This window comes from Malus sylvestris, chromosome 17 (genome assembly GCF_916048215.2).
Source record: "Malus sylvestris chromosome 17, drMalSylv7.2, whole genome shotgun sequence".
NCBI classification, from domain to species: domain Eukaryota; kingdom Viridiplantae; phylum Streptophyta; class Magnoliopsida; order Rosales; family Rosaceae; genus Malus; species Malus sylvestris.
This window is the reverse complement of record NC_062276.1, coordinates 8,656,344-8,682,379: the sequence shown is the minus strand read 5'-3', so window position 1 is coordinate 8,682,379 and position 26,036 is coordinate 8,656,344. Positions and strand designations below refer to the sequence as shown.

The 26,036-nt window shown below is 40.1% G+C and overlaps 2 protein-coding genes, 1 long non-coding RNA gene and 1 pseudogene across 3 annotated transcripts in view; 2 read left to right on the top strand and 2 right to left on the bottom strand.

The window, feature by feature from the left end:
* Positions 1 to 22,989, top strand: part of LOC126612324 (condensin complex subunit 2-like) — a 42,098-nt gene extending 19,109 nt beyond the window's left edge. Inside the window, exons 7-11 of the mRNA XM_050280717.1 lie at positions 10,899 to 11,099; positions 11,215 to 11,502; positions 11,627 to 12,103; positions 22,609 to 22,718; positions 22,911 to 22,989. Coding sequence (XP_050136674.1) covers positions 10,899 to 10,973 — 75 coding nt within the window. The 3' untranslated portion in view covers positions 10,974 to 11,099; positions 11,215 to 11,502; positions 11,627 to 12,103; positions 22,609 to 22,718; positions 22,911 to 22,989. The remainder of the gene's footprint in view (positions 1 to 10,898; positions 11,100 to 11,214; positions 11,503 to 11,626; positions 12,104 to 22,608; positions 22,719 to 22,910) is intronic.
* Positions 5,875 to 5,980, top strand: LOC126612713 (small nucleolar RNA R71; annotated as a pseudogene).
* LOC126612325 (uncharacterized) overlaps positions 15,668 to 26,036 on the bottom strand; it is a 48,476-nt gene continuing 38,107 nt past the window's right edge. Inside the window, exon 3 of the mRNA XM_050280718.1 lies at positions 15,668 to 16,163. Coding sequence (XP_050136675.1) covers positions 15,942 to 16,163 — 222 coding nt within the window. The 3' untranslated portion in view covers positions 15,668 to 15,941. The remainder of the gene's footprint in view (positions 16,164 to 26,036) is intronic.
* Positions 23,809 to 25,008, bottom strand: LOC126612342 (uncharacterized). Its single transcript, XR_007619006.1, has 2 exons — positions 24,572 to 25,008; positions 23,809 to 24,207 (listed from the first exon to the last, which is right to left on the bottom strand). It is a non-coding gene; the product is annotated as an uncharacterized LOC126612342 (long non-coding RNA).

Here is a 26,036-nt window from a genome sequence, read left to right as displayed (position 1 = left end):
ATGAGATACTCTTGCTTTCAACCTTCATGATATGAAATACTTTTGCTTTGGATGGGTTGTTTGCAGAGGTACCCCAAGGAATAAGGAACACTAAGTGACTCGAGAGGGTTTGTTGGAAAGGCATTCTCTGAGAAGAAGAAGGTTATGTATGTCTGCCTTGCCATGGAGGGTGAAGGTCGACATTTATAGGAAATAATAACCGGTACTGTTCTTTCACTCTTGTCGGAAACCGTTGGATGATTAAACAGTAAACTTCACGTGTTTTCTACTTTACCAGAAATCGTCGACAGATTGCCCGTGATTTCCGTAAGCTGGGTGTGCATGTGACAGATGCTAACACGTCTGGAAAAGCAGATGCCTCTCCGATTTCGGAGCTTGCCTCTTCGAAATCTGAGCTTCGTCGAGTGCAGAGGTTGCATGTGACGAGTGCGGACAAATCTGGAACAAAAGATGGCCCGTGATTTCTGAGCAAGCTCAGCTTTTGAGAAAGCTAGCGCCTCTTTGATTTTTTAGTTGGCCTCTTCGATTTCTGAGCTCGCCTATTCGATCTTTGAAATCCCATCGCGTGCTGATTTTTATAGAGGTATGCAGGACGTTCAAAGCACACTTGAATTTCTGCCTGTAAAAACTCCCTCTTTGCATTTCTACGATCTTGACTTGTCCGACCTCTTCTTTCTTTAACACCTCTAAAAAATGTCTGGCCCTTCCGACCGTCATTTTGACTTGAACCTTGGTGAAGAGGCAGCTCCGCCTTCTCCAGACAACATATGGCGCCCATCTTTCATATCCCCTACTGGCCCCCTTACCGTTAGGGATTCGGTGATGAAGAATGATATGACAGCTGCGGTGGTGGCCCGGAACCTTGTCACTCCTAAAGATAATAGACTGCTTTCAAGACGGTCTGATGAATTGGCTGTCAAGGAGTCTCTGACTCTTAATGTGCAGTGTGTGGGTTCTGTGTCCAACATGGCCCAACGCATCTTTGCCCGAACCCGTCAAGTTGAATCGTTGGCGGCTGAAGTGATAAGTCTCAAACAGGAGATTAGAGGGCTCAAGCATGAGAATAAACAGTTGCACAAGCTTGCACACAACTATGCCACAAACATGAAGAGGAAAATTGACCAGATGTAGGAATCTGATGGTCAGATTTTACTTGATCATCAGAGGTTTGTGGGTTTGTTCCAACAGCATTTGCCTTCGTCTTCTGGGGCTGTACCGTGTAGTGAAGCTCCAAATGATCAACCTCTGATGCCTCATCCTTCTGGGGCTCCGCCGACTGCTGAAGCTTCGCTGACTACTGAGACTTCTCCTAAGCAGCCTTTGTGAAGGCTCCCTCTTGTATTTATCTGCTTAATGTTCCTTTCGTTTTTATGAATATAAAAATACCTTGCAAGAAGTTGTGGTAGAGATTGCAAAATCATTACCTGCATAAAGGAACAAAAGTAGGACTTAAACACACAAACCAGAAAACAAGAGAAAAACAGAACAAGAACATTTAAAATTATTCAAAATAAAGATGAAAGATAGAAAGCTTGGGTTGCCTCCCAAGAAGCGATTTCTTTAACGTCTTGCAGCCGGACGATGCCTCCAGTCACACTCCCCTAGGTTCCATGGCATGGAAGTGATCTTCGAATGGAATGTGATACTTGAAGTGATCCGGCAATGGTGTAAATTCTAGTGTGGGTGCTCCCAAGAAAGATCTCACATTCTTCACAGAAGTTGGTGGTGGTAATTTGACGATCACCTCAATCTTTGCCTTGTCGACCTCTATTCCTTTGCTTGAAATTAGATGTCCTAGCACAATGCCATGCTTAACCATAAAATGGCATTTCTCCCAATTTAACACAAGATTAGTCTCCCTGCATCTTTCCAAAACCAAAGACAAGTTATCCAAACATATATCAAAAGAATTACCAAAAACAAAAAAGTCATCCATAAAAACCTCAACAATATTTTCAACCATTCCAGAAAAAATACTCATCATGCATCATTGGAAAGTGGCAGGGGCATTGCACAATCCAAATGGCATCCGTCTGTATGCAAATGTACCAAAAGGGCATGTAAACGTTGTCTTCTCTTGATCTTCAGGAGCAATTGGAATTTGATTGTACCCTGAATAACCATCTAATAAACAATAGAAAGAATGACCAGCTAGTCTCTCGAGCATCTGATCAATGAATGGCAGCGGAAAATGATCCTTTCTAGTGCTGTTATTGGGTTTTCTATAGTCAACACACATTCGCCATCCGGTGGTCATCCTTGTAGGCACAAGCTCGTTGTTATCATTCTTCACCACAGTAATACCAGTTTTCTTTGGAACCACCTGAGTCGGGCTCACCCATTTGCTATCCAAGATTGGATAAATGATACCTGCATCGAGTAACTTCATCACCTCAACTCTTACAACTTCCTTCATGATCGGATTTAGACGTCTTTGAGCTTCAACAGTTAGTTTAGTCCCAGCCTCCATAAAAATCCTATGCATGCACAAAGATGAACTAATGCCTTTTATGTCAGCAAGTGTCCACCCCAGAGCATCTTGATACTTGCGAAGAACTCTTAGTAATTTGTCTTCCTCCGTGTCATTAAGATCAGCAGCAATAATAATAGGCAAGGTCTCATTCACCCCGAGATGAGCATACTTGAGGTGGCTCGGCAGTAGCTTGAACTCTAACTTCGGAGCTTGCTCACTTGAAGGAAAAATAGGCTGCTTAGGCACTCCAAGGCTTTCATAAACATGTCGTAACTTTGGATTATGAATTGGTGCACTATCCAATGTAGTGATGACGTCCACCGCATTTTCTTCCATAGATAAAGTAGCATCATGGTTGGTGAGGCAAGTTAACAGCTCATCATTAGATGATCGTGAGGCAAAGTTCGCATGCACAATCCCATCCAAAACATCAACATGAAAACACTCTTCAGGTTCGAAAGGACGCTTGACAGCTTCAAAGAGTTTGAATACAACTGATTCTCCTTGCACTCTTAGGGTTAAAGTACCTGCTTCCACATCAATAAGTGTCCGGGCGGTGGCCATGAACGGTCGGCCTAAAATGAGAGGCACTTCCTTGTCTTCCTCTATGTCAATTACAATGAAATCAGCTGGGAGATAGAATTAATCCACTTTAATAATCACATCTTCCAGAATACCCAAAGGATATGTCACGGACCTATCTGCCAATTGAAGACTCACAGATGTGGGCTTGAGTTCTCCTTCACCTAATTTTTGAAAAACAGAATAAGGCATAAGGTTAACACTTGCTCCTAAATCAATCAATACTTTATGAAAATCAAGACTACCAATAGTACAAGAGATAGTGAAACTCCCCGGATCTTTCTTCTTGGGTGGTAGCTTATGTAACAGGACAGCACTGCATTGCTCAGTTAAAATCACCTTCTCATATTCCAAGAAATTTTTCTTTTTAGAACATAGCTCATTCAGAAATTTGGCATATGATGGGATTTGTTTAATAGCATCTAATAAAGGCAAATTAATTTGAACCTTAGCCAACGTCTTCATGAATTCAATGCATTGTTGATCCTTGGAACGTTGTTGCTGCCTTTGTGGAAATGGCAAAGGTGGCTTGTATGGTGGCTTGTCAGAAGGTGCAAATAAACTTCCAAGGCCTTTTTCCTTGTTTGCATCAAGGTTAGGTCGAGATTGCACTTTGTCACTTGCACTAGGATTTGGAATACCTGCTTCAGAAATAGCCTCTGACCGAGACTTTACAGCTAATGGTGCATTTTCAGTAAGCTCTTCTTCTTCCATTTCGGCTTCATGGTGCACCACTTCTCTGTTGTCATAGCTCTTGCCACTTTTCAATGTCCGTATTACTTTGCAATGCTTCATCCCTCTTGGATTTTGCTCAGACTGGCTCGGGAACTTTCCTTTCTCTCTTTCATTGAACATGGTAGCAAGCTGTCCAACTTGAGTCTCCAAATTCCCCACTGATGCCGTGAGATTCTGAATGCTAGTTTGTGTGGATTGGACAAAACTGTTGGTGCTATTAGAGAGAGCAGACATATGTTGAGCTAGCTGTGACATTTGGTCTTCAAGAGATGGTTTCTTAGTCTCACTAGTTAATTGGTAAGACTGTTGGTATTGACGTGGCTGTTGGTTGCCACCCCAACTGAGATTGGGATGGTTTTTCCACCCAGGATTATATGTATTGGAATAAGGGTCACTTCTGGGTCTAATGAAATTATTCACCATATTCACATGATCTTGCACAAGCTCAGGGTAGCTATCCTTGTTGGGGCATTGAGTGATGTCATGAGTTGTCTCACTACAAATGATGCACGCTTCTTGGGCATTGGGCATGGAAGAGACCTGCATTAAGGCAGCAAACTTGGCATTAAAATTCTTTTCCATTTTAGCAATTTGAGCAGAAACATTAGGAGAACTCTGAGAAATCTCAAAAACTCCCCTCTTTTGTGTTTGTTCTTCTGTCCATTGTTGGAATTCAGAAGCCATCATATCAAATAACTCAAATGCTTCCCTTGCTGATTTTGACATTAATGACCCTCCAGCAGATGCATTCATTTGACTCTTGGTGGTGGCATTGAGACCATCATAAAATATGTTTATTTGAAGGTTAGAATCAAACCCAGTGTTAGGGTGATATTTTATATATATTTGTTAACTCTTTTACCTATAACTTAGTCATGATTATATAGTAAATTGGTGAGTTTGATGTGTTTTTGTGCGATTTTTGTAGAGAACATAATTCGTGAATAAAGCAAGGAATTGGAAGCTTAAATTAGAGAAACTCAAAGAATTATCGAATGGGATGTGACTGATGGGCTGGAGCAAAGAATGAAACAATACATCATATGGGAAATTGGATCATTAAAGCAAGCCCAATAAAATTAGGCGGTGCAAGCTTGCGGTGATGGTTTTCCCAAAAAGAATTGGGTTTGAGAGAAAAAAAACGGCATGTGGATTAGAGAACAAAAGGAAAAGGCATAGAAGAGAAAAAGGAGTCCAACCGTCTGACGGATTAAACCTACCTTTCTCTCGAATTACTGGAGGGAGATTTGAAGAGCCGCAAGGGGGACTCTTGAAGGGAAGGTGGCAGTTTTGGGGTTTATCGCACACCGTTCTAGAATTGGGGTTTTAGGTTTCGTTATGTCATCGAATTCATCCATGTTTGTCATTAGTTTAATCATGAACTAAGTCCTTTTGCTAGGATTAGGGTGTACTCTTATCATGAACATCTAATTCTTATTATTTCATATTGATCTCGGTTGTTTTCCATGTTGAGTAATTGTTATTGTGCTTTATCGTTATCAAATAACTGGCCATTATTTGTGTGAAGAACTAAATTGGGACTGACAGGTTAAGTTTAGTAGATTGCTTCTCATAACGATTACCATGAATTACATAATTGAGTAGACATACTGGTTATGATTTGTGTAGTATTGTGAAATTATCCATTTAGCGTAAAGGGATTCGATTATCTACTTCTGTGGCTAGACATAGCATGGGTAGATAGTTAGAAACACAGTTAGTATATTCTGAAAGGAAATATTGACGAATCAAGGGATAATTGCTAGCAACATGGGAATAATTTGAGTTTAATATGAATAACGGGATTAGATGGGATTGAGAATGAGGAACCTGATGTCCTAGTGCTTCAATATATTAATTTTTCATAATTCATTCACTTTTACTTCGTGTTTGTTCAATTGATATTTTCAATTTCGTTTGGGTTTTTGCATATTTGAATTTGTCATCGTTATCCATCTTTTATTTAAGTTTAGTTTGAAGTCAATCTCAATAGTAAATTTAGGTTAATCCAATCCTTGTTTGAACGACACTCTACTTATCACTATATTACTTGGACGATATTGTACACTTGCAATTATCAACAACACCCAGCATGAGGACATTTTGTGTACATCTCATTATACCGTTCCCAAGCTTCATGGAAAGACTCGTTTGGTTTTTGAGCGAAAGCCAATATCTCTTTCTTGAGTGCAAGAGTCTTGGATGACAGAAAAAACTTATTGAGAAATTTTTCTTGCAATTCTGTCCATGTTGTAATGCTATTGGCAGGCAGAGAATGCAGCCACGCCTTGGCTTTGTCCTTCAAAGAGAACGGAAACAAACGTAACTTGATAGCTTCAGAAGAGAAACCTCTGATTATGGTGTTGTCACATGCCTCAATAAAATCAACCAAATGCATGTTGGGATCACTGTTTGGCAACCCATGAAAGGATGGCAATATGTTGAGGATGTGAGGTTTGATTTCAAAGGATGTCCCATCTTCCACATTTGGATATATAATGCCCCTTGGCACTGCATTGATTCTCGGCGCCAATGAATTCCTTAAAGGTTGACCTGCTGCAGGTAAGGCTAGGGCCATGTGTGCAACTGGTGCCAAAGGTTGGAAAATAGATGTGCTGCTCTCAGGATCACGGAACAAATCCTTAAGAAAAGTATCACCAAGGTTGGAATCTTGCCCTAAATATTTTTCTCTAGCTAACTTCCTTGCACTTCTCTCTGGTTCAGGGTCGTAAGGAATAAGCACTTGATTCTTGGACCTTGTTCCAATCACCATATACTACATCTAAACAAACAACAGAAATATTAAGCCACAATAAAAATAAAAGTAAAATAAAATAAAATAAAACTTAACAGAAACTAACTAAACAACAAAAAGAAAAAGAAAGTAAGTAAACCTAGATGAATTAAAAACACAATTTATGCAAATTGGCAACCACTAGTTAATTAAACGAAGACAAAAATCTCACACCACACATCCACTACACTTAATCAAAGATCAAAACTCAACTAAATTAATTGCTGTTTTTTTTTAATTAAATTAATTTTTTTTTTAATTTTAAATAATTTTTTTTTAATTTAATAATACGTGATTTAGAACAGAAATTTGTGAAAGGGATACATAAACAGATTTCTAACGCAAACATATAGCATTATTACGGTACCAAAGTTAAATTCACCATCAATGGGCTTAATAAAAAAGGATTCTTGAGAACTCTTTTTTTTTAATTAAATTTAATGATTAATAAAAATAAGACATAAACATAAGCATAAGAAAAATAAACACAAAAACTCGGGAACTGTTGGCACAGTCCCCGGCAACGGCGCCAATTTCTTGATAGCGATTTTACCATTTGTAAAACAAAGGGTTAAACCATAGAAAATTCTTGCAAGATAACAAGTGTTTGTAGTATAGAATGGCTCAAGCAAGGTCGATCTCCTCAGGGACTGATATAAACAATTTACGAGTTTTTGTGTATTTAACTTATTTAACTCTAAGAATTACACTAATTTGACGAAACTAAATATTACTGGATGTGACTTAAACAAATATCTAAAATGGGAATTGGTTTATAGGAATAATTATTCAACTTAAACAAAACAAGTAAATAAGGAAATTCAAGATAAAATAAATGATTGAAGAAAAATAAATTGACAACATGCTAGAGTTCAACATTTACCAACAACACTCCTACGTAGCTATTCCAATTGCTTAAATAATTGAAAACACACATGCTTTGAAGGTTGGATTTTCCTTGTGTATGTTTTACTTGTGACATTCAAGCTAAAACGCATACCACTACATGCAACTTATCCATGACATTTGGATTAAATATAAACATGAGTGATTCATTAATCTTGGTGAAAATCCTTTTGTTAAACCATATAATCCCTAAGAGCATGATATTTACCTTAGGAGAGTACAATCCTCAATCACAAGAAGCACAACCAATTTTAACGTGACATTCGTTCAAAATTGCATCCGATAACTTTTCTAAGCATCCTAATGGTGATCAATCATCAAGGTACATGGATAGTTTAATTCAGTGATTGAAAATATCAAAGCAAGCATGTAACAACACTTAAACAATTGAAAAATAAATCTACGTATTCATGTTGCGGCTCATGGCCTCGCTCTAGCATAATAAATTAGTTACACATAATTATGTTCATACATAAGAAATTATCCATAAAAAATAACAAGAAAGAAAACACCCGTTTTTGGTTCCTCTGCTCTGCGCCTGCTTCCCTCTGCTGCGTCCGTGTCTCTCTCACCTCTACTCTGTGTCTCCTTTTTTTTATTCTTTTCTTTTATTTTCTGCTCCTGACTTCTTCGGTCTCTCCACTCTCTCTGCCCTCCGCTGTCCGTCGCGCCCTCCTTCTTTTTTTATTCTTTTCTTTTATTTTCTGCTCCTGACTTCTTCGGTCTCTCCACTCTCTCTGCCCTCCGCCTCTGTCGCTCTGCTCCCCTCTTTCTTTTATTCTTCTCTGTCAGTCCCCTGTCAGTCTCCCTCTTTCCGTCCCAATTGTGGCATTTTTCTATTATTTTCTTTTCAGTCCTCCCTCCACTGCTTTTTCTTTTATTCTTTCTTTTGTTTTCCACTCAATCTGTGTCCTCCCACTTATTCTTTTATTTTTCTTTTCACCATTCCTGCTCTCTCCACTCGTCTTTATTTTCTGTTTTGCTTTTCTTTCTGTCTCAGTGCACTGCCCTCCTTGCCGTGTTTCCCACTCCACTTTTCAGCTATCATTTTTTCTATTTCCTTTTCTCCATTTTGCTTGAAATTGATCCTAAAACAAAATTAACTGTACATTAACACAAGGTAAGGTAAAATGCCACAATTTTAACACAAAAACGTCACAAAGACTTTAGAAATGGATGGTATAAATGCATGAAATATATGAGTGATCAACTACCTTCTTCTTTCCCCTATCTTTTTCTTCTTCTAATAGTGGGAATAAGGGAATGATTGGTTCATTTCTCATGATAACTTGGCTCATTCCACTTCCCTGAGCCCCTTTTGGAGAGAACTCCAAAATCAAGTTTTCTCTGTAGATTCCTTGTTAGTGTACATAGTCTACTCACTTCTCCCTTGGTTTCCAAGGAGATTATTTCCATGCTTTTTAGTACTTGGATCATAGTAGCTTGTAGTTCTTCACTAGTTCCCTTTCCTTGTGATCTCTCAGATGCGGTTGGACTTTCTAGGACCACTTGTCCTGATGGGGAAGAAGGATTTTCTGATTGATCTGCCATTTGTAGAAGACCTTCCTTCGGATTCTTTTTGCCAAGTTTATGGCTTTTCTTTTTGCACATGCAAGATCAAGAAGTATATGGTCCCACTGGGCGTGCCAAAACTATGTTCACGTCAGGAATTTTCATCGGGGATGTTTCCTGGCCGATGAGCACACAGCTTCCCGGGAGGTTGGCGCCGGTTGAGGGCTGCTGTCGGGCTTCTGCTTCACTGTCGGGCTTTGTCGGGCAAGTCTCGTCGGGCAAGTCTTTATCGGGCAAGACTCGTCGGGCAAGGCTCGTCGGGCAAGGCTGAAAGAGAAGGACAGAGTTAACTTTGAAAGGTGCCTTTGCGGGGCCTTAGGTGTAGGCCTTGAGGCTCACAATCAAGATTAACTTTTTAGGTGCTCAGGCGTGCCACTGCCATCTTCAGCATGGAAGATGTAAAATGGATGTCGAGTTTTAGTTGTAAATATGTATATACCCGAGAAACCGTGTTAGATATAACATGTGCCTTTGTGGGGCCTTAGGTATAGGCCTTGAGGCTTCCTATCAAACTAAACCGTGCTCGAACACATCATATTTGTTCTCGTGATTGCATGAGTCTTATAACTATTATACTTCTGATTACCCAAGTCCGAGAGGTAGAATGAACCCAAATAGGTGCCTTTGTGGGGCCTTAGGTGTAGGCCTTGAGACTTCCTATTAGAGTTCGTTCTTATACTCAAACGTTCTAGACCGCAGAACGGAATGAATCCAAATAGGTGCCTTCGTGGGGCCTTAGGTATAGGCCTTGAGGCTTCCTATCAAAATCCATTCCATGCTTAAGCGTTCCATGATAATCATAATATAATAGAAATAAAACTAAGAGGTAGGTCGATTACTTGCGCCCCAAGTAACTTCGGACTTCTCGTTTATCAAGGACTGTCGTGGATGGGTTAAGTCCATATAAAGTTCTTTTTTATGCCTTGAGGCCAAGGACTTTTAACTGATCAGATTTGCATGCCCGAGGGCTTAGGACTTGGATCTGGTTTGAACACTGAAGACATATTCAAATCAGATCCAAGTACTGAGAAAGCCTTTTAATAGTCATATTGCTGGAAATAACTTGCATATAACTGGAAGTATACAACATATTGCTAGGCTAATGAATGAAAAGACAAAAACAAAGAAGGTCAGGCAAGGTTAAACCTTATCAGGTAAGGCTGCTTGTCTTGCAGGTTCCTATCTTTGTAGTTTTGTCAAGGGTCTGAAAGCTTAGAAAGAGAGAGAAGGATAGAGAGTTTACAAAAGATGAATCGATACTACAGCAAGGTTGAACAGGGTAGCAGAGCTATTACAAAGGTTAGAATGAAGGGTTATCCCGCGAGGGATGAAGGCTTATCCCGAGAGGGATGAAGGCTTGGGCTGACTACAGCTTCGTTTTGAAGGCAAATCTGGCTTTGAGTAGAGTTTGTGCTTGCATTTGTTTGTTTGGTTGAGTGTCCTTATTCCTGGTTTCTCTTTCTTCTTATATAGACAACTCGGCTTGGCCTCCTGTAGCAGCAGCCTTGCCCGAATGCGGTTTGAGGGTGATGACTCATCAGCTTTTTTACATGTAATGCCACCATAAAGTACTTTATGGGCTGTGTAGCTGGTCAGTCTATACCACTTGGCCCTTGGGTAGGTAAGCAAATGGTCTTCATGAGCTGCACCAAGTGAGAAGAGGCCTTTTCTGCTTTTCTGGGTTTCGGCCGGGCCTTGGTCAACTATTCCTTCAAGCCTCCTTTTGGGCCAGCTCCTTTCTTAAGCCCAAAGTCAAGTTTTGATCCAAACAATTACTAGTTTTATATTGTGAGATGCGAGGCCAAGTTTGTGATACAATTTTGTTTGTATTTTCAGTTGCATTTGCAGTTGATCCCCTCTATCATCAGACGTCTACACAATTTGATGAAGGTGGGGCCAAGGGTCTTTTAATGAATAATCTTGGAGTATGTGGTGGATGCAGAGTGCTCTTTGACTCTTAGGAAGTACCAGGGTAGCGCATAGCATCTGATAATCAACTTGATAAATCAGATACCATTGATCTTTCTTTTGCTGGTGGTGAGTTGTGTTTTCGGTATTGTATTGAGTTCTTTGAAATCTCATCTTCCCATTTTTTTTTCCAAATGAGAATGATGTGGCTTACTAAGATTAACTTTTTCTTGATATTTTATAGAATATGTAGAACAGATGGCATTGAACATGCGAAATCAAAGATGAAATTTCACCAATCTCAGGAGTTAGTTGATCGATTTGATGAAGATAACAGAAGCCCACCAGATATATATATACATGTGATCAAGAATCAGCAGAGCAAGTTGATGCTGCCTATAGCAATGAAGCTGATTTTGATTGTGATGTATCTGATAATTGCGGGAACTGGGATTATGATCATGATGACCAAACAAGCGTCGTGGAGGAGGACCTTAACTGTGAAAGTTCAAATTTCCCTAGTTATCATGAGGTTTTTCGAACATACTATTCATATTAAGTTTGAATCCTAAATATTTGTTCCATCGGTTTTTCATTTTAGTTTTATGAATAATTGAAGAATGAATTCATTCCTTGATAATTTTCAACTTTTGTAGAATAATGAACCGGGTGCTTACCATGAGCTTGATATGGATGAGAGACTTGAGAAAGTTTATGGGTTTTTGTTCTTAAGTCTTGGATTTACTTCAAAACAAAATGCATGGGTAGGTCTTGATCATTGGAAGCATCGAAAAATTAAAGGTCAGGTTCAGTGATCATGTCATCAATTAATATGTGTATGTGTATCTCTTGTGGTTCAATAGTATGGTAACACATCACACAATCTGTTTTTTCAATTTCAGAGAACGATCGTCCTGCAGAACAACCAGTAACAGTTAAACAAAAGAAGACCAAAGCACAGCAGGATCTTGATTTCACAAAATCCTTGGAAGAAGAGTTCTTAGTAATTTTTGCTCCTCCCAAAATCCTTACTGCTCCTTGCAAGTGGAGCACCCTGTAATACAAAACTTCCTGAGGATTGCCACTACTAACCAGAAGAGCTTATAAAGCTATTTCTTCTACCTCAAGTAAAGGTAATGTGTGTCAACTGTCAACAATCATAGCACACTTGTTTCGCAGCCTCCCCAGGTTGGTTCCAAACTTTTCAGCTTTATGTAATTTGAGTTAGCTCCACGAGTTGGAATCTTAGTGTCCTATGGCCTATGACATGAGTTGTGGTGGTTTTACGAACTTGATTTCAATTCATGTAGTTTAAAGGTTTACGGTTGGATTATGTCTAGTTTTATGAATAGTTTACACTTATAGTATGTAATTTAAAATCCGTTAAAACAAATATGTGCAGTTTTTTTTTTTTTTTGATGCTTTACGGTTTGCTTCTTAACTCCGCCTGTGTAAGTTTATCTTACATTGCCGGTCCCAAGCCCGGATAAAGGAGGAGGTGGAGGGCGTCAGGTAGTCGACAGCCGGCACTCCATGATTACGTCGAATCCTTATGAAAATGAATCCAGAACGAAATCGCGCAAAAACTAGGGCGTCACCCGTAAGTGGCGCGCTGTGTGGCCCGAGCACAGTGATAAGTGAGCAAGGGTCGCTGTATCTCCATCGGCACCCGGATGCAGTGTTAAATGAGCAAGGGGGCCATAGAAACTTCTTTTCGAACGACTCCACTCAAAGTTGTTTGGGAGCATATGCTCCTATCAACTTTACACGGGACACACAAAAGAAGTACTTTGATCCTATTAGACGGGGGAGGGTGAAGAAGCTAGGACAGAAGGGTAGAGTTCAAGAGAGCAAAATGCGTTTAGGAACATGGAATATAGGAACCTTAACGGGAAAATCTATGGAAGTAGCGGAAGTTATGGTGATGAGAAGGATAAATATTATGTGCCTACAAGAAACTAAGTGGGTTGGTCGTAAGGCAAAGGATCTAGAAAACTCAGGGTTTAAACTTTGGTATTCGGGCACAAATAGAACGAGAAACGGTGTTGGCATCATCGTGGACAAGACCTTGACACAAGATGTTGTAGATGTCAAGAGGGTAGGAGATAGAATCATGGCAATCAAGATTGTAATAGGACAAGAACTTATCAATTTGATTAGTGCGTGCGCACCTCAAGTAGGGTTGGATACGAGTTCGAAGGAGAAATTTTGGGAAGACCTTGGAGACTTGGTGCAAGGAATTGCTCAGACGGAGAAGTTATTTATAGGAGGAGATTTAAATGGACACGTGGGCAGGGAGACAGGCAACTATGGAGGTTTTCATGGTGGCCATGGTTTTGGGGAGAGAAACGAGGATGGGGAAGCTATCTTGGATTTTGCAATGGCATATGATCTCTTCTTAGCCAACACTTTCTTTAAGAAGAGAGAAGAACATGTGATCACCTACAAGAGTGGGTCGTCAAAAACACAAATAGATTTTCTTCTAATAAGGAAAGGGGATCGTATAACTTGTAAGGATTGCAAAGTTATACCAGAAGAGAGCGTGGCTAATCAACATCGCTTGTTGGTGATGGATGTACATATCAAAAAAGTGAGAAAAAAGAACAAGACTTGGAAGTGCCCAAGGACTAGATGGTGGAATCTAAAAGAAGAAAAACAAGCCATTTTCAAAGAGAAAGTAATCACCCAGTGTGTGTGGGATAGAGAGGGGGAAGCTAGCCAAATGTGGGATTTCATGGCTAGTTGTATCCGAAAAGTAGCAAAAGAGGTATTAGGAGAGTCCAAGGGTTTTGCCCCACACCAAAAGGAATCTTGGTGGTGGAATGAGGAGGTACAAACAAAGGTGAAGGCTAAGAAGGAATGTTGTAAAGCCTTATACAAGGATAGGACCGATGAAAATGGTGAAAGGTATAGAAAAGCGAAGCAAGAGGCGAAGAAAGCTGTGAGAGAAGCTAAGTTAGCGGCTTATGACAATATGTATAAGCGACTAGATACCAAAGAAGGAGAGTTGGATATCTATAAACTAGCTAGAGTAAGGGAAAAGAAGACAAGGGACCTAAACCAAGTGAGGTGCATCAAGGATGAGGATGGAAAGGTTCTTGCTACAGAGAACGCGGTTAAAGACAGATGGAGAGGTTATTTTCATAATCTTTTTAATGAAGGACATGAAAGGAGTGCTTCTTTAGGGGAGTTGAGTAACTCAGACGAGTGTAGAAACTACTCTTTTTATCGTCGAATCCGGAAGGAAGAAGTGGTTGTAACTTTGAAGAAGATGAAGCATAGAAAAGCAGTAGGCCCAGACGATATACCAATCGAAGTGTGGAAAGTTTTGGGAGAGACAAGTATAACATGGCTCACTGACCTTTTCAATAGGATTTTGAAAACGAAGAAGATGCCAAATGAGTGGCGAACGAGCACTTTGGTGCCTATCTACAAGAATAAGGGCGACGTACAAAATTGCATGAACTATAGGGGTATTAAGCTAATGAGTCATACAATGAAGCTCTGGGAGAGAGTCATTGAGCATAGATTGAGGCAAGAGACACGGGTTTCGGACAACCAATTCGGGTTCATGCCAGGACGCTCAACCATGGAGGTAATCTATCTCTTACGAAGATTGATGGAAAGATATAGAGATGGGAAAAAGGATTTACACATGGTATTTATAGATTTGGAAAAAGCGTATGATAGGGTCCCAAGAGACATTCTTTGGAGGATTTTAAAGAAGAAAGGAGTACGAGTAGCATATATCCAAGCTATAAAGGATATGTATGAAGGAGCAAAGACTGCCGTAAGAACTCATGAAGGACAAACCGAAAGCTTTCCCATAACTGTAGGATTACATCAAGGCTCATCATTAAGTCCTTACCTTTTTGCGTTGGTAATGGATGAGTTAACAGGACATATTCAAGATGATATTCTTTGGTGTATGCTTTTCGCAGACGATATAGTGTTGATAGATGAAACTCAGGAAGGGGTAAATGCAAAGCTTAACCTTTGAAGAGAAGTGTTGGAATCTAAAGGTCTTCGCCAAAGTCGATCAAAGACAGAATATATGGAGTGCAAGTTCAGTGCAAATGGAGGCCAAAACGAGTTAGGGGTGAGGATCGGAGATCAAGAAATACCAAAGAGCGACCGTTTTCGTTACCTAGGATCTATCTTGCAAAAGAACGGAGAATTAGATGGAGATCTCAACCATAGAATACAAGCTGGATGGATGAAGTGGAAGAGTGCAGCCGGCGTGTTGTGTGACCACCGTATGCCACTGAAGCTTAAGGAAAAATTTTATAAGACGGCAATAAAGTCGGCGATGCTGTATGGCACAGAATGTTGGGCGGTGAAGCATCAACACGTACACAAAATGGGTGTAGCGGAGATGAGGATGCTTCGTTGGATGTGTGGGCACACGAGAAAGGATAAGATTAGGAATGAAGATATCCGGGGTAAAGTAGGAGTAGCCGAAATTGAAGGAAAAATGAGAGAAAATCGGTTACGGTGGTTTGGACATGTGCAAAGAAGGCCTACTGACGCTCCGATTAGAAGATGCGACTATGGGACAGAGGTTCCAGGCCGAAGGGGTAGAGGAAGACCTAGGAAAACTTTGGAAGAGACTCTAAGAAAAGACTTAGAGTACTTGGATCTAACGGAGGACATAACACATGACCGAGCACAATGGCATTCTAAAATTCATATGGTCGATCCCACTCAGTGACTTGGATTTTCCAAGTCTCCAACCGAGAAGTTTTCCTCACTCGGGAAATTAAGGGAACACTACCTCAACCTACATGCTCCACTCACAAAGCTTCAACATACAAGATTCAACAAAAGAAAATTCAAAAAACTTAGCGAAGAAGGCTTTGGTGTATTTAACACAATACGTTGAAATGAAGGAAAGCTTATTTATTGATATCCCCGATAAGTTACAAATATGTACATATACATGAGTCAAAATAAACAAACAAGAGGGAGCCTTCACAAAGGTTGCTTAGGAGAAGTCTCAGCAGTCGGTAGAGCCCCAGAAAGAGAAGGCACCGGAGGGGGATCATTCGGAGCCTCAGTACTGGACAGAACCCTAGAAGGAGGAGGCATCAGAGGTTGATCATTTGGAGCTTCATTACGTGGTACAGCCCCAGAAGACGAAGGCAATAAATGTCTTTGGAACAAACCCACAAATCTCTGATGATCAAGTAAAACCTGACCATCAGATTCCTTCATCTGGTCAAGCTTCCTCTTCATGTTTGTAGCATAGTCATGTGCCAGCCGGTGCAACTGTTTATTCTCATGCTTGAGCCCTCTAATCTCCCGTTTGAGACTCATCACTTCAGCCGCCAATGATTCAACTTGGCGGGTTCGAGCAAATAGGCGTTAGGCCATATTAGACACAGAACCTGCACACTGAACACTGAGAGCCAGATAATCCTTAACAGCCAACTCATCAGACCGTTTGGAAAGTAGTCTGTTATCTTTGGGAGTGAGAAGGTTCCTCGCCACCACCGCAGCGGTCATATTATTCTTCATCACGGAATCCCCAACGGTAAGAGGACCAGTAGGGGAGACGAAGGATGGGCGCCATATGTTGTCTGGAGAAGGCGTGGCTGCCTCTTCAACAAGGTTCAAGTCAAAACGACTGTCGGAGGGGCCAGACATTTTCAAAGGTGTTGAAGAGAGAAGAGGTCGGACAAATCAAGATCTTAGAAGTGCAAGAATGAAGCTTCTATTGGTGGAGATTCAAGTGTGCTTTGGAACTTAATGCCAGCCTCTATAAAAATCTGCACTCGACGGAGCTTCAGAAATCGAAGAGGCGCCTGCTCAGAAATCGAAGAGGCGTTTGCTTTCTCAAAAGCTGGGCTGCTTAGAGACCACGAGGGTCGATCTTAGAAATCGAAGAGGCGTTTGCTTTCTCAAAAGCTGGGCTGCTCAAAGACCACGAAGGCCGATCTCAGAAATCGAAGAGGCGCTTGCTTTCTCAAAAGCTGGGCTGCTCAGAGACCACGAGGGCCGATCTCAGAAATCGAATATGCACCTACTTTTCCAGCCTTGTCAGCACCTGTCACAAGCACACTCAGCTTTGCGGAAATTAAGGGCATTCTGTAGAAGATTTCTGGTGAAGTAGAAAGCACATGAATCTTACTGTTCAATCACCCACTTCCCACACGTAACATTAGCTCATGGGTACCACAGATAACTTTGCCAAATTTCTCTGACAAAGTTGAGACACGTGAAGCTTGCAGCTCCCACTACATCGCTCTAACCAAGAAGGGTAAAAGAATAGCAAAGAAACAGCACTAACAAAGTTTAGACACATAAATTTTGAAGGTCTAGCTACCATATTATTACCCACAAGGGTAAAGGAACAGTACCACCGCAGGATAATTGGAAAGTCTTTGTGTGTCAACCTCTGTGCTTCGTGGCAAGGTAGACTAGCAAACATGCCCAACCTTTACTCACATTCGAGAAAACACTCCCAACAAGATTGCTTGCTCCAAAATCGAAGAGGCATCGCCTTCCGAATCTCGAGAGCCTGACTCCCAACATGATTACTTTCTCAAAAATTGAAGAGACACCGCTCTCCGAATCTCGAGAGCCAGACCCCCAGCAGGATTGCTTTCTCAAAAATCGAAGAGGCATCGTTCTCCAAATCTCGAGAGCCAGATCCCCGACAGGATTGCTTGTTTGAAAACCGAAGAGGCACCACTTTCCTAACTTCAAGAGCCGGATCTCCTTGGATAAAGCTTATCTGTAATCTTCACATGCAACATCAGCTTTCCAGATACCACAGACCACTTTTTCAAAATGCTCTGACAGAGTTAAAACATGTGAAGCTAGCAGCTCCCACTACCGTGCTATGACCAAGCAGGGTTAAGGAATAGCATTACTACTTGTTGTTAGGGAGACTCCTATATATGTCGACCTCCATCCCCAACGGACAGGCAGACCTACAAAAATGCTCAACCCTTCCTCATATCTGAGAGGGCACTCTCAACGAAGCCTTTCGAAATATTCAGCTTTCTTTCCCCCCGATAATACCTCTGCAAACAAGCTATACTAGAGCAAGAATATCTCATATCATCAGGGTTAAAAGTAAAAGTATCCCATATCATGCTTTTTCCCTGTCTTTTCCTTTGGCCTTGTTCTTACCTGCAAGACAAGGAGAAAGAGAACAATCAGTCAGCACTTGGAATCAAGCTTCCAGTCAGGAACTGACTGCCTGGAACCCCTTACCTGATTACTTACCTGGCATTGCTCTCGAGTACTCATCTTCAACATCTTATGCTTCCAGGGAAGATACCGCATCTGCCTGATGAACAGATAGGGCAAGTGAGAAGGATACAAGGAAGCATGTGGAGACAAGCGTAACAGCACACGTGCCGATACATCCACTACTCTGTCAAAAGCAAAAGTATCTCATATCAGCAGGGTCGAACGTACTCTAGATTTGATGGACTTGTTTTGACCCTCAAATTCTTCAGTCGGCCTTATACTCTGGAGGAAACCAGAAAACCCTCCAGCCCAGTTCAAGAATAAGCATGTTGAAAGTTACTTCTTCAAAAACAAAAGTATCCCATATCATTTCTTCTCATTTTTCTTCTCTTTATCCTTCATGCTGCCTGCAAGATAGGGAGAATGTGAACAATCAGCCGGAACTCGAAATCAAAGTTCTGGTCTGAGACTGATTGCTTAGAGCTCTGATTGCTTACCTTGTCTGTCACCTCTTTCAGCAGATCCCTTAGCTCGGCGACTTGGGGGACTCCTACTACATGGTTTGTATCGCGCTTGACCAAGCCTGAAACTACAAGTAAGCTTCAAGTGAAATTGATACATTACCTTGTGCATCTCCACCAGTTAAAGATACCATCCCTGGATGGAGGAAGAGTACTTCCAGAGAAGATGCCACATCTACCTATGAGACAGATAAGGCAAGTCAAGACGATACTACACTCCGGTACTTAGAAGTTTCGTGATTACGAGATCATTCTCCTACAATATTTCCTAATGTCATTTGTACTAAATCATTCACTTGTACTCACTAAAGGAGAGCTTGAACCTATGTACTTGTGTAAACCCTTCACAATTAATGAGAACTCCTCTATTCCGTGGACGTAGCCAATCTGAGTGAACCACGTACATCTTGTGTTTGCTTTCCTATCTCTATCCATTTATATACTTATCCACACTAATGACCGGAGCAATCTAGCGAAGATCACAAAAAACGACCATTTTCGCTACCTAGGATCTATCTTGCAAGAGAACGGAGAATTAGATGGAGATCTCAGCCATAGAATACAAGCTGGATGGATGAAGTGTAAGAGTGCATCCGGCGTGTTGTGTGACCGTCGTAGGCCACTGAAGCTCAAGGGAAAATTTTATAGGACGACAATAAGGCCAGCGATGTTGTATGGCACATAATGTTAGGCAGTGAAGCATCAACACGTACACAAAATGGGTGTAGCAGAGATGAGGATGCTTCGTGGGATGTGTGGGCACATGAGAAAGGATAAGATTGGGAATGCGGATATCCGAGGTAAAGTAGGAGTAGCCGAAATTGAAGGAAAGATGAGAGAAAATCGGTTACGGTGGTATGGACATGTGCAAAAAAGGCCTACTGACGCTCCGGTTCGAAGATGTGACTACGGGACATGTTGGAAATATACCCTGAAAGTCAATCTTTGGAAGAAACCTTTCAGGACAAATGAATGTATGTATAGATGATTCTTATACATCAAATGGCAAAGATACTAATTAGGACTATCTCAATAAACAATATATGTCCTAAATAGTGAATCCATGGACAATGGATCGATTGAAGAAGTAATCTAATGATGTTAGACTACAGAGACCTTCTTCACATAATCATAATGTCCAAAAAGGTTCCTGGTCATTGGATTGTCGGAGGGATACTGACAATGCTTAGACCGGTACATACTGTGTCTGCTTCAAATGGAAAGATGGAAAGTCTCATCCCATTCGTGTGGTGACACTAAGACAAGTATGTAGGTGCTCATTAAGGGAATGAGTTCACTGAACACAATCGAACGAGAGTACTTGCATGGAGGTCTACTCACATGTCAAGCAAGTAACTCTAATGGTTGGAATAATGTAAGTAGTCCTTTGACCTGAGGCATCGTCGTTGTCTTGTGGTTAAGTACTTAATCTTTGATTATGTCAAAGTCACCCCATTCGCGGGTGTCCACGGCATAATTGGGGTTAAGCCACTTAGTCATGAAGGCAAGTGAATGCGCAACAAGGAATCTCTAATCCTCGATAAGAGAGGAAGAATACTCTAAGATATGATTCAGGAATCTTCGGCCGAAGTATCGAGCATAATAAAGGAAAGCGTTCCTATACGACTCAATTGAATCATATAAGAAGGAATAATCACATTAGGGGTTTGACATAATATATCCATACCCTAGTAATGTGATTGAGAGTATTGTTTTAGAGAATGATCGAATTACATTGTAATTCCAACTGAATAGGTTCTCCGAACAACTTCTACATTAGCTTGGGTAGCTATGATATATGGTTAGATGTCACACATAGCTTGTGAGTTCTTCTAGATGATTAAATGTAGTCATCAAAGAAGAAGGTGAATTAAAAGGAAGTTTTGATTCACTAAGTGATTGAATTAAATATAATCAATTGGATTGATGTCAATCACCTCACTGCCTTGCTAATTAGAACCTAAACTGATTGTACACCGATACACTCTTGTGGTGAGTCCTTAATGGATGATGGAAATAATTAATTGGATTAATTAAGTGTTGTGATTAATTTAGAAAGTCTAAAGAAATCATAAAAACGATAAAAGATCGTTTTGGGCTTAAAGAAACGTTCGGGTTTAATTGGGCCCATTGGGCCTAAACCCATTGGGCTTTTATTCAAGCATTGGATGACTTGAAATAATTAAAAGCCCAAAGCCTAAACCAACACAAAGGGGCCGGCCATTTAAAGTGGAGAGGGAGAGATATTTAGTCAAGTTGTTGACTAGGTTTCTTTTGTCTATATAAGGAACTTTATAGAGATTTATTGAGAAGAGTTTTTTGTGTGTTTAAAACAACAAAGAGGCAAAAGAAATATCTCTCTAAAACTACAAAAATGGCCGGCCACCTTAAGGGTGATTTAGCTAATCCTTTTTCACTCTTTTGGTTATTCCTCCATCCATCTCACTACACTAGTGGGTGTGGATCTTTAGAGGTTTTCTATTTTGGAAACTTGGAGAGAACCTAGGAGCACTCATACTAACAAAGTGGAGGAGGCAAGGAGGGAGGCTAGGCTCAAGGACTTCAAGGAACAAAGGGCTTGGAGGTGGTCCATCCTTGGTCTCAAGTCTAGATCAAGAGGTATAAGACTAAACCTACACTTTGTTCATTACTTAAATGTTTTGATGCATTATATATAAACCTATGAACCTTGAAGGGGATTTGCATGACTATAGCTTTGATATTATTCGATAACATGCTTCCGTTGCTTATGTATATAAATTTTGTATTGTATATGCATGCTAGTCATTATGAAATCCCATATTAATCTCATAGATTTCCCTTCAAGAGGACAGAGGTTCAGGGCCGAAGGGGTAAAGGAAGACCTAGGAAAACTTTGAAAGAGACTCTAAGAAAAGACTTAGAGTACTTGGATCTAACGGAGGACATGACACAAAACCGAGCGTAATGGCGTTCTAGGATTCATATAGCCGACCCCACTTAGTGGGAAAAAACTTTGTTGTTATTGTTGTTGTTATACGGTTTGCTTCTTACATCTCAACAATGCAGGTTAACAAAATTAAGTCCACTACGACCCCAAACAGGTCGATGTGCAGCCTTTGAAAGAAACTCTTTGGAACCATGTACAAGAATCTGTTCAAACGTTGACCCAGGTCTGCTAAGTCATTTGCTTATATATTTTTCAGGTTTTCTATTTTATTAGGCAATATAACATATAGGAAACCATCTTTATTAAAAAAGAAGTTAAATTACATAAGAAAGCTTGATTGGGGAGTTATTCATATGCTGATACAAGCCGATATATTTATTTGAGGTATGATTTCCGATTGAATTGTGTCCTTTAGGAACTTCTATTATTTCGGCCTTGTTTAGAAGTGCTTTTAGAAATGCTAGTAACAGTTAAACAAAAGAAGACCAAAGCACAGCAGGATCTTGATTTCACAAAATCCTTGGAAGCAGAGTTCTCAGATATTTTTGCTCCCCCCAAAAATCCAAAATCCTTACTGCTCCCTGCAAGTGGAGCACCCCGTAATACAAAACTTCCTGAGGATTGCCACTACTAACCAGAAGAGCTTATAAAGCTATTTCTTCTACCTCAAGTAAAGGTAATGTGTGTCAACTGTCAACAATCATAGCACACTTGTTTCACAGCCTCGCCAGGTTGGTTCCAAACTTTTCAGCTTGATGTAATTTGAGTTAGCTCCACGAGTTGGAATCTTAGTGTCATATGGCCTATGACATGAGTTGTGGTGGTTTTACGAACTTGATTTCAACTCATGTAGTTTAAAGGTTTACAGTTGGATTATGTCTAGTTTTATGAATAGTTTTACACTTTTAGTATGTAATTTAAAATACGTTAAAACAAATATGTGCAGTTTTTTGCTTTACGGTTTGCTTCTTACATCTCAACAATGCAGGTTAACAAAATTAAGTCCACTACGACAAGACTTCCAAACAGGTCGATGTGCAGCCTTTGAAAGAAACTCCTTGGAACCATGTACAAGAATCTGTTCAAACGTTGACCCAGGTCTGCTAAGTCATTTGCTTATATATTTTTCAGGTTTTCAATTTTATTAGGCAATATAACATATAGGAAACCATCTTTATTAAAAAAGAAGTTAAATTACATAAGAAAGCTTGATTGGGGAGTTATTCATATGCTGATACAAGCCGATATATTTATTTGAGGTATGATTTCCGATTGAATTGTGTCCTTTAGGAACTTCTATTATTTCGGCCTTGTTTAGAAGTGCTTTTAGAAATGCTAAAAGCGCTTGGTGTCGTTCAAGCAAATTTTGACCTTTGAGGAATTAATTTTCTTAATTTTCTCAACTGAGGGTAATTAGCATTCTAGGTTAATATGCAAGATTTAATCTAAATTGAGAATTTCCTTGTTTATATCCTTCTGGTGATCATTTACTTTTGATGGGACTTATTTATATGTTTATTTATATGTTACTGTGCATTGAAACTCGTTTGCATTTCAAGGAAATTTACCTTCCCATGATTATTTAACATCTGATGCAGATTTTGGACTCATTTAGTAATGGCCTATGCTTTTACAATTTGGACATGCTACATATTGAAAACAGAGTACGAGAAGGTTTCAACAATGAGGTTGCATTTTCTTGCATCAGAACCGCGCCGCCCTGATCAGTTCACGGTAAGATCAACTTGATTATTCTTAAGCTTATGTGATAAATTGACCTTGAAGCACAGTATTCGGGACATAACATTAACAGCCACTAGCAGGGGCTGGGGGTCAAGCAGTTAAATTTGCATCATTAAATTGTAAATGTTCAATATGTTTGTATAACTAGTCTTGTTTTCTCGTGTATCTTTCTACATGATGTATTCCTACTCCTATGCACTATCCAGTTACATTATTGAGTGGGAAAACTATAAAACTTGTGAGCAGTTGATGCTAGGGCTGGGTTCGGTTCTTATCGGTTCGGTTTTTTGCCAAAACCGAAACCGAACCGAAATTTCGGTTCGGTTCGGTTCGGCCCAATTTTTTTTCGGTTTTTTTCGGTTCGGATTTTTTTTTCGGTTCGGTTTTTTCGGTTTTTTTTTTTTTTTTTTCTCCAAAAAATGCAAAACAACCACAACATAAGATAGAAATAGAAAATATGACATGTTTCCATCTCTCCAGGACGGTTTTTCAATATTCATGAGGTACTAGGCTTCCACATTGTCGTGTTGTTTGAATCAAACAACGAAACATGATACTTTTACAGGCACTTCAGAGTCCTGCATATGAGATGAATGATTTGAGATGGTCAAGTACATATTCAAGTATGTGCTGGTTGCTTGAAGATCATTTTAGTTCTCACTTCTCACTGAGTTACATACTCAAGTTTGAAGTGGCTACACATAACCAAGAGTGAGTCCTTAGAAAGTCATAATGCTGAAAGGTTGCTAAGGTCAAACTTAAGCAATTACAGCTCGCATAGAACCAGTCTCCCACGAGGCTCACGAGCAAGCAACAGACCCGTAGCATCTGTAGACATGACTCCCTGACAAAACATGAACACAACATGCAAGCACTTGAACACAAAATAATCGACTTACAATTGACTCCATCAAAATTTGAAACCCCGATGTTTATCATTTTACCAAATTAAGACAAATGAGTACAACAAAAATGGAGGTAAAGTAGAGCTGCAAGCAAAACAAGCCGAGGGAAGGGACATATCGAAAAGACAAACACAACACAACAAAAATTAAAGAAATCAATCACAAGCCATTTACGACATCTTCACGAAATCAAGCACAAAATCTAAATATTGAATCGCATACACTAACAGCAAATCAATAACCCAAAATCCCTAAATCTAGAAAACCCTAAGTTACTCTTCCTAAATCCCTAAAATTGAATACCTTTTGATTGAGAGAGAATAGGGGATGCCACAGGGTCAGAACGCTCGCAGCCATGGGGATGGGTGCTGGAGCCAGAGGGAGGACTGAGAGAGAAGAGGGGTTGCCGCAGGGTTACCACGCTCGCAGCCATGGGGATGGGTGTGCTGGAGGCAGATGGAGGACTGAGAGAGAAGAAGGGTTGCTGCAGGGTCTGCACGCTCGCAGCCATAGGGATCGGTGTTGGAGCCAGAGGGAGGACTGAGAGAGAAAAGGGGACGAGAGAGAGAAGAGGGAGAAATTGGAGGCATGGAGGAAGTCTGGAGGTGTGGCTGCGCTAGGGAACGAGAGAGAGAGATGAGGGGAATGACAATTACAAATAGAAAAAGTGTGGCTGCTAGGGTTTTGTTGATTTGGTTATAAAAATTAAAAAAAATCTCCAAAATCCGGGGGGCATGAAGAAGTTTCGAACCCATGCGCTCCACCAGCTTGGAAAGTTTCACTAAAACCAACTTCACAACAAGTTCTGTTTTGTTATAATCGTATGACTAAACTATTTATAAACATTGAAAAAAAATAATTAAATATATATATCGGTTCGGTTCAGTTCGGTTCGGTTTTCGAACCTCAAAAACCGAAACCGAACTGGGCAGATTCGGTTCGGTTCGGTTTGAGAGTTTCGGTTCGGTTTTTTTTTCGGTTCAGTTTTTTCGGCTTCGGTCCGGTTTGGTTTTCGGTTTTTTGAACCCACCCCTAATTGATGCAGATAAATCCAACAATGCATCAACGGTTTTTCACACGACTAAATTTATTACTAGCAAGTGTGGATTGTCGAAACTAGTGTCTACAGTCTCGTCACTACACCGGTGACATAGCATTCAATTATTCAGCAAATGACGATGTCATATTGTATGGGTACCAGGCCGACCTCCAAGCTTGCACAGTTTTGAAAGAACGACAAAAATATCAATCAAAGCAATAGACCACGATTCCCTTCACTGACACAGAGAAGGTCATTTCCGAAGAGGGATTATATTTACACATCTCAAATTACTTCTTCCACATTCTTTTAATTTTTTAATGTTTTTTTATCAAATGTTGGTGGTGTGTAGAAAATATTAAAAAAAAATTAAAAATATGAAATAAGTAATTTAGGATGTGTGAATATAATCTCTCATCTCCGAATCTTTTCCTATCAAATTCTGCCGACTAAATAATTCGATTTTGTAAAATCGTACAGTTGAGATCATTTTTTTCCCCTTTACATTCTTCTTTCTTTACAATATACATGTTATTTAATATTATGATTTTATAATATTCTTATTCATTTAGAAGTAATTCGAATTTCATAAATTTAATACTAAATAAAGCTGACTATCGATGAGGAAGAGGTGAGTAAAGGTACAGAGATCCGCATGATCCGGATGAATGATTATGGACGAGCAAGGATTGTCTGCCCTCCTACTTCTTGTGCCCTTCCGTGTCATTT